We start from the raw sequence: 8,878 nt of genomic DNA on the forward strand, positions 1-8,878 counted from the left end.
CTCAATCAAAACACTTAAAAACACAGAAAATCAACAAAATTTTCATTAAAAAAAAAATTAACCAAATCGAAGAAATGATCGAAAATTTTTGAAAAAAAATATCAAAAAAAGTTCACCTCTGCTTCAACAACTCTTCGATATTTTTACCAAGAGGGGCAGCTCCACAGCCCACTTCCCGCACACTAGACAGGTCGTATTTTGCAACGAGGGGTGATTTGGCGAGAAAAAGGGCCAAAGGGGGGACCAGAGCAAGACTAGTAATTTGGTACTTTTCGATAGTTTGGAGGTAAACATTTTCGTCGAATTTTCGCAAAACCACGATTTTGACCCCTTTTTGGATGCAAGACAGGGAGACAAAAAGGCCATAAGCGTGGTAAAAATGGAGCAATCCCAAGACCGACTGTCCTTCTTCTCTCAAAACCAGTCTAGAATCACTTAAAAAAAAAATAAAAAAAAATTACAAAAATATAAAAAAATAAAAAAAATAGAAAAAATTAATATTCAACTCACTTGGCATGTGCAAAACGTGTCAACACATTCCTGTGCGTAATCATCACCCCTTTGGCCACCCCCGTGGTCCCCGAGGAGAACAAAACAAAGGCCACTTGATCCCCCACATCCTCCAAATTGCACCAAAACAGTGCATTTTCGGCCAAATTCTCAATCAAAAAAATCCTCATTTGCATTTTRTCAAATTTTTTTCGTGTTGTTTTCGAACAAAAGACAATTTGGGGTTCTACCACCCCCAAAGCGTGCCCCAACACAAAGCTGCGATTATTGGAGTAAAAAAATCAATCGAATTTTCGCAACAAATCGCAATTTTTGTGTTTTTCAGGAAACCTGAATTTCGCAAAATTTCAGCAAGTGTGCAAGTCTTGGCGAGGAGTTGTTTGTATGTTAGTGTTTTCCCGGAGATTGCGTCAATCTAAATAACTGAATCAGGGTCAAGGAGGCGGGATTTTTGACCTACCAGAGCCGGACTATCCGGATTTTGGCCACAATTGACGAGAAGTTGCTCGTAGAGGAGGCYCCCCACTGGGGGGCTGGGGATTGGGGCCACAGGYGGCAACCCTGYCACTACAAAAGTGTTGTCTTCGAGCATTGCACTCGAAAGGTGGACTACTAATAGCTGTTGTAGAGTGTGAGACTATAATCCAGTGTTGCCAACACAAAAAATAAAATTCACTAGATCAAGCTACAACAGCTACAATTAAATTAAAAAAAAATTTTAAAACGAGCCAAGTTCGAGTTTTTTTTTAATTATAAGTATGTAAAAATAATGATAATTATGTATAAAAGCAAGAGCAAAAATAAAATCAATTTTGATTTAATTTTGAAAATTTTTAGGCAACAGATTTTTCGAATTTTTTTGTTTTTAACCCAAAAACGTGCTTAACCCGCGAAAAGGGCAAAAACAACAGCGTTTTTGGCTTATTTTGTTGAATTTTTGGATATTTTTAACAAAATTCTACGAAATAATTGGAACCAAATTGTGTGATTTTTTTCAGGTTGATTTTCAAAATTAAGCCAAACCTCTTGAAAATATCACAAATTGCTTTATTTTAGCCTAAAATTGGGATTGAAGCAATTATTTTTATAAAATAATTTAATTTCGAATTAATTCTATATTAAAATCTAGAAAAATTGAATTGAAAATAACTAAAATTGCTCTATTTTGGAAAAAAAATTCTTATTCAAACCAGTATTTGGTTGAAATACTTTGATTCAGGTCAAGTCAGGTCAGGTCAGGTAATTATTTTATAAAATAAATTAATTCTGTATTAAAATCGAAAAATTAAATTGAAAAAAGCTCAAATTGCTATATTTTTGAAGAAAACTTTTATTCAAGCCATTAGTTTGTTGAAATACTTTAATTCAGGTTGATTTCCGGCTTAAAATTGAGTCAAATTAATTCAAAATATCACAAATTGCTTTATTTCAGCTTAAAATTGAGATTGAAGAATTTTTTTTTCAGAAAATTTGTCGAATTAGTCAAAAAAGGTGAAGAATGCTGAAAAAGACGCAACATGTCATTTTTGAAAAACTACAATTAGAATTTTTTCAAAGTTTTATATATGTAAAAATAATAATTGTATGTAAAAGCGGGATTTTAGCTTAACAAGTAAATTACATAATATCAATTTTGATTTAATTTTGAAATTTTTTAGGCACTAGATTTTTCGAATTTTCTTGTTTTTAACCCAAAAACGTGCTTAAACACGCGAAAAGGGCAAAAACAACAGCGTTTTTGGCTTATTTTGATGAATTTGTGTATATTTTTAACAAAATTCTACGAAATAATTGGAACCAAATTGGTGGTTTTGTGATTTTTTTCAGGTGATTTCCAAATTAAACCAAACCTCTTAAAAATATCACAAATTGCTTTATTTTAGCCTAAAATTGGGATTGAAGCAATTATTTTTATAAAATAATTTAATTTCGAATTAATTCTGCATTTTTTTGAATTAATCAAAAAAAGTGGAGAATGCTGAAAAAACGCAACATGTCAAATTTTAAAAAATTTCAATTAGAATTTTTAAAAAGTGTTATATGTGTAAAAATAATGGTAATTGTATATAAAATCGGGATTTTAGATTAACAAGTAAATTAATATCAATTTTGATTTAATTTTGAATTTTTTTAGGCACTAGATTTTTCGAAATTTTTTGTTTTTAACCCAAAAATCTTGCTTAAACACGCGAAAAAGGCAAAAACAAACTAATTTGTTATATATTTTTTTTTAACAAAATTCTGTGTTCATAGAACTAATTGGAAGGAAATTGGTAATTTTGTGATTTTTTTCAGGTTAATTTCCGGCTTAAAATTAAGCCAAACCGCTTGAAAATATCACAAATTGCTTTATTTTAGACTAAAATTGGGATTGAAGCAATTATTTTTATAAAATAATTTAATTTCGAATTAATTCTGTATTAAAATCGAAAAAAATTAAATTAAAAATAGCTCAAATTGCTTTATTTTTGAAGAAAACTTTTATTCAAGTCATTAGTTTGTTAAAATACTTTAATTCATGTTAATTTCCGGCTTAAAATTGGGCTAAATCAATTCAAAATATCACAAATTGCTTTATTTCAGCCTAAAATTGAGATTGAAGAATTTTTTTTTTTCAGAAAATTTGTCGAATTAATCAAAAAACATGGAGAATGCTAAAAAAAACGCAATGTGTTTTTTTTGAAAAACTACAATTAGAATTTTTAAAAAGTTTTATATATGTAAAAATAATGATAATTGTATGTAAAAGCGGCATTTTAGCTTAACAAGTAAATTAATATGAATTTTGATTTAATTTTAAAATTTTTTAGGCACTAGATTTTTCGAAATTTTTTGTTTTTAACCCAAAAACGTGCTTAAACACGCAAAAAAGGCAAAAACAATTTATTTTGTTGAATTTTTGGACATTTTTAACAAAATTCTGCAAAATAATTGTGTTCATAGAACTAATTGGAACCAAATTGGTTTCGTGATTTTTTTTCAAAAAATTTGTCGAATTAATCAAAAAACGTGGAGAATGCTAAAAAAGACGCAACATGTCATTTTTTGAAAAACTACAATTAGAATTTTTTTAAAGTTTTCACCAGATTTGGTGAAATTTTGCCAAATCTGGCAACACTGTACAGACATGAACTTTACACAAAAGGGGGGATTTGTGTGTATTACCAGACTTGTGATAAGTCGAGAAAGTGYAAACAAGAGAATAAAAATAAATAAATAATGACTCGACAGATTTGACACACTTTATTTTTATTCAAAACCTGAACCCAAATCAAAACCAGAAAAAAATCACAATTTTGCAAGACGATTAATGAGAGAATTTCTCAATTCTCGTCTCAAAATCTTGCCGGATGGGTTTTTGGGGATGGCGGGGACGAAAATCACTCCTCCTCGAAGGCGTTTCTGCGACGAAACTTTCCCTGAAAAAATTAATTGTGAATTTTTTTTTATACTTTTATTTCTTATTTCTTAATAATAGTGTTTTATACACTTTTTCGAATCCTAGAAACGTTAAAAGTGCTGGTTTTTGTTAATTTTTTATGATTCGGTTATAACCGGAATAGTTAACGGCTTATAACTCAGAAACTATTATTAATAACCCCATTGTATTTCCTATTGTTGGAAAGCACTTTTAATTCCCTATCTTATAAAAAAAAGATCGTTGTTCTGTGATAAATAGGTATTGAGAAAATCGCAAGTAAAGACAAAAATAGTCAAAATACTCGCCTATAACTTACAAACTATTAGGAATATTGCATTTTTTTCGACGTCAATTGATTTCCCGGAACATTTTACATACGTATCACACAAAATATTGCCCATTTTTATTATACTTTAGCCCAATTTTAAAAATTGTGAAAATTTCATTAACAAAAAATTTTTTTCCTAGTTTTTTTTATCTTCAAAATAAATTGTTAACTAAAAATATTTTTTCTTATTTTTTAATCTTAATACATTTATTGCAATATAATTCAGAAATTCACGTCTGTTGAGACCATATTTCAAATGTTTTTAGCGATTTTTTGAGTACTAATAGGGCATTTTGCAATTTTTTCAACTTCTCATTTTTTTTCAAATTTTTCTCATAAATCATTATTTTATGCCCTTTTTTGAGTTTCTAAGACCCTTAAAAGTGCAAAAAACGTCTTTGAACTGACTTCTAAGTTTACCATTTTTACGATTTTTGGCTATAATTTGTCAATAGGTTATAACCGAAACGGTTTACAGCCGATAACTCCGAAACTATTAACCGTAACCCTTACTGTTTAGCACCGTTGAAAAGCACTTTTCATTTCCTATCTTATGAAAAAAAGATCATTGTTCTGGGATAAATAGTTATTGAAAAAATCGCTAGTAAAATCAAAAATTGACAAAATCTATACTCGACTACAACTTCTAAACTATTAGGAATTTTGCGGTTTTTTCGACGTCAATCYATTCCCCGAAACGTTTTACATGCAAATAATACAAAATTTTAACCATTTTCAAAATACTTTCACCGCAATTTACAAAATAAAAAAAAAAATAAAAAGATCCTGGGAATTTTTATACATGTCAGGAATTCGGTTAAAAACCTATGCTATCGTATAGATTCTAAAACGCTGATTTCGAATCRGTCAAGTTTTTTGCTCTAAATCCTCTACTTTTGCCCTAATTGGCGTGTAAAAAGTAAAAATTGAAAAAATAGTAAAATTTTAAGTGCGTTTATCTCAGAAAATATAAGAGTTATAACAAAAATTAAAACAACATAAAAATATGCTTTAAATTATGTATTGAATGCCGCAAACCCGGAGTCGCTACGAGTTACGATTCCGGGTCCAGAGTCATTTTTACTTTTACATTAAAAAAAWTTATAATTCGAAAACTACAAGTCCTAGCWCAAAACAGTTTGTATAGGCAAATTCCCCGGTTAATTTCACGTATTGTGTCAATTTTTGGTAAAATTTAAAAAATTTTGATTTTTTATTTGGTTATAACCGGATCGGTTATTGGRCCATAACTCCGAAACTAGTGGTCTAACCCTTCAAGTTTGGTACCGTTCGAYAGCACTTTTAATTTCCAATTTTATAAAAAAAAACATCGACCGGAAATACTCAATATCAAAAAAAAAATCATACCTGCAACAAAATCGATGACTTCCTTTTCAGTCAAATCCGACCCTGGTTTTTTGACAACAAACGCCACCGGTAATTCCCCYCAACTCTCATCGGGGAGTCCCACAACCCCCACATCTTGCACTTTCGGATTACTCAAAATGACAGCTTCGAGTTCAGCTGGCGCCACCTAMAAGCAAAATTACGAATTTTTGACACCAAAAGTGTGACCTTAAACCGACCTGAAAACCCTTATACTTGATCAATTCCTTCAACCGATCAACGATAAAAAAATACCCATCATGGTCATAATAACCCAAATCTCCGGTCAAAAGCCACCCATCGCTGGTAAACGNGATCAATTCCTTCAACCGATCAACGATAAAAAAATACCCATCATGGTCATAATAACCCAAATCTCCGGTCAAAAGCCACCCATCGCTGGTAAACGCATTTCTGGTCGCTTCCTCATTATGGTAGTAACCCATCATTACCAACGGCCCTTTAAAACACAACTCTCCCACGTTTCCGGGTCCGAGCGACTTTCCGGTTCCCGGATCCCGGACTTTGCAACTCACATAAGAGACGACTTTACCACACGAACCCGGTTTCGAATCCCCAACATTCATCATCAGGACACAAAGTGTGGCTTCGGTTAAACCGTAACCTTGTCTAACCGCCGGGATTTTTAACCGGGTTATAACCGCTTTTTCGGTCTCCCTACTAAGAGGGGCCGCCCCGCCTACTATATCCTTGACACAAGACAAGTCAAACTTGTCAACAAGGGGGCTCTTCGCTAACAAAACAACCAGAGGAGAGACAAGAAACAAAGTCGAAATTTGGTAATTTTGAATTGTTTGAAGGAAAATTTCATCGGAGAATTTCTTCATCAAAATGATTTTTTGGCCCTCAACAAGGGCGAAAAAGTTTGTTATTAAACCGTAACAGTGGAATTGGGGCAAAACCCCGAGGAAATTACCACTTTTAGTGACATAACGTGGATCACTACAACAAAAAAAATAAAACTAGATCTAGGGTTTTTTTCGTTTTCACCCACATGGTGTGCATATACCGCACCATGAGGTTGGTATGCGTGAGCATTACGCCTTTTGGCAGCCCTGTGGTCCCCGATGAGCACATGATGACCGCCACTTGAGTCTCAGGATCAAAATCCCCCAACTTGAACCTAACCAAACTTTTTTTTTTGGTGAAACTACCCAAAGTTTCGGCCCCTTTGACGCCAACTTCAGCATCAATTATGACAATTCGGTATTTGAACCGGTTTTTGAGTTGAATAAATTTCGGTGAGACTTGTTTTGAACAAAAAACTACTTCAGGTTGGCAAATTTTCAACGAGTGAAGAGTCTCACTTTCGGTGTAATTTTGGTTAATGGGGGCCACCACAGCCCCCATAAAAAAACACGAAATGATTGGAATATAAAATTGTAAATTATTTTCGCTACAAATTGCCACAACTGTGTTTTGGCCATAACCGAATTCGAGCAGAGTTGAGGCCAAAAAAAACGATTTTTCGAAAATTTCCTTGTGGGAAATTGACTCGCCTGTGGAAACGTCGACCTGAAAATAAAAATAATTTTTTTTTCCAATTATAGTCAATGATATTGCATTTTGTCGAGTAATAAAGCAAAATAATTAATTATTATTAAGGCAAAAAACCCATACCAAGGCCTGTTTTTTGTGAAAATTGGCCAAAAGGCCGTCGTGGATGAGCCTCCCGAGGGAGATTTTGGGGAGGGGCTGCAGGGGTGGGGGCCCACTGATTACGAATCGGTTGTCTTCGAGCATTGTCACAAAACTGAGGCCTGGAGTCGAGGTTAATTAAGAAAATTTGCAAATAATAGAAATTATTTATTAAGCAAAAAATTACAGTTTTGATTTGAATTCAGACAGCATTTTTCTCAGATCGCGACGCAAAATCTTGCCGGAGGGGTTTTTGGGGATGGCGGGGACGAAAATCACCCCCCCACGAAGGCGTTTCTGCGACGAAACTTTCCCTGAAAAAATTAATTGTGAAATTTTTTTGACAATTTTTTTTTCTTATTTCTTATTAATAATGTTTTATAGACTTTTTCGAGTCCTAGAAACCTTAAAAGTGCGGGTTTTTGTTGATTTTTTATTATTCGGTTATAACCGGAATAGTTAACGGCTAATAACTCAGAAACTATTATTGATAACCCATTGTATTTGCTATTGTTGGAAAGCACTTTTAATTTCCTATCTTATGAAAAAAAATCACTGTTCTGTGATAATTAGTTATTGAGAAAATTGCAAGTAAAACACAAATAGTCAAAATCCATACTCGCCTATAATTTATAAACTATTAGAAATTTTGCATTTTTCTCAACGTCAATCGATTTCCCGGAACATTTTACATACGAATCACACAAAATATTGACCATTTTCTGTATACTTTAGCCGCAAAATTAAAAAATAAATTGTGAAAATTTCATTAATTTTTTTTTTAATTTTTTATCTTAATTTATTTTTTGCAATTTTATTCAGAATTTTATGTCTGTTGAAACCATATTTCAAATATTTTTAGCGATCTTTTGAGCACTGATTGGGCATTTTTACAATTTCTTCAACTTCTTATTTTTCTCAAATTTAAATCAATGTTTAATGCCCTTTTCTGAATTTCTAAGACCCTTAAAATTTAATCTTGCTTTTTTCTCGTCTTTAATCGATTTCCTGGAACATTTTACAAATCACACAAAATATTGCCCATTTTTATTATACTTTAACCCAATTTTAAAAATTGTGAAAATTTCATTAGCAAAAATTTTTTTTTATTTTTTTATCTTCATACATTTTTTGCAATGTTATTCAAAATTTTATGTCTGTTGAGACCACATTTCAAATACTTTTAGCGATCTTTTGAGTAATGTTTGGGCATTTTTGCATTTTTTTCAAATTTTAATTTTTATCGAATTTAAATCAATGTTTTATGCCCTTTTCTAAATTTAAATCTTGGAAATTTCCAAGACCCTTAAAAGTGCAAACGTCTTTAAACTGACTTGAAAAATTTTTTTGTTTTTTGTTTTATTTTCATACATTTTTTGCACTATTATTAAAAATTTCATTTTTTTTTAATTTTAAAAATTAAAAAATTGTTAGCTAAAAAAATTAAAAAATTGTTAAATTGTTAATTGTTTTCTTATTTTTTAATCTTAATACATTTATTGCAATATAACTCAGAATTTCACGTCTGTTGAGACCATATTTCAAATGTTTTTAGCGATTTTTTGAGTACTAAT

At 31.4% G+C, this 8,878-nt stretch overlaps 1 protein-coding gene and 1 pseudogene across 1 annotated transcript in view; both read right to left on the reverse strand.

The window, feature by feature from the left end:
• Window positions 1–112: 112 nt before the first annotated feature.
• On the reverse strand, window positions 113–1,119 carry LOC123011701 (annotated as a pseudogene).
• A 2,611-nt stretch (window positions 1,120–3,730) lies between these two features.
• The window catches only part of LOC123011702 (luciferin 4-monooxygenase-like), an 8,149-nt gene continuing 3,001 nt past the window's right edge, over window positions 3,731–8,878 (reverse strand). The window contains exons 5-10 of the mRNA XM_044409286.1: window positions 7,492–7,618; window positions 7,287–7,419; window positions 6,661–7,181; window positions 5,846–6,608; window positions 5,628–5,793; window positions 3,731–3,929 (exon numbers count right to left, since the gene is read on the reverse strand). Coding sequence (XP_044265221.1) covers window positions 3,799–3,929; window positions 5,628–5,793; window positions 5,846–6,608; window positions 6,661–7,181; window positions 7,287–7,419; window positions 7,492–7,618 — 1,841 coding nt within the window. The 3' untranslated portion in view covers window positions 3,731–3,798. The remainder of the gene's footprint in view (window positions 3,930–5,627; window positions 5,794–5,845; window positions 6,609–6,660; window positions 7,182–7,286; window positions 7,420–7,491; window positions 7,619–8,878) is intronic.

This window comes from Tribolium madens, unplaced genomic scaffold (genome assembly GCF_015345945.1).
Source record: "Tribolium madens isolate multiple individuals breed KSU strain unplaced genomic scaffold, Tmad_KSU_1.1 Scaffold_91;HRSCAF=231;Tcas5.2_LG7, whole genome shotgun sequence".
Lineage (NCBI taxonomy): Eukaryota > Metazoa > Arthropoda > Insecta > Coleoptera > Tenebrionidae > Tribolium > Tribolium madens.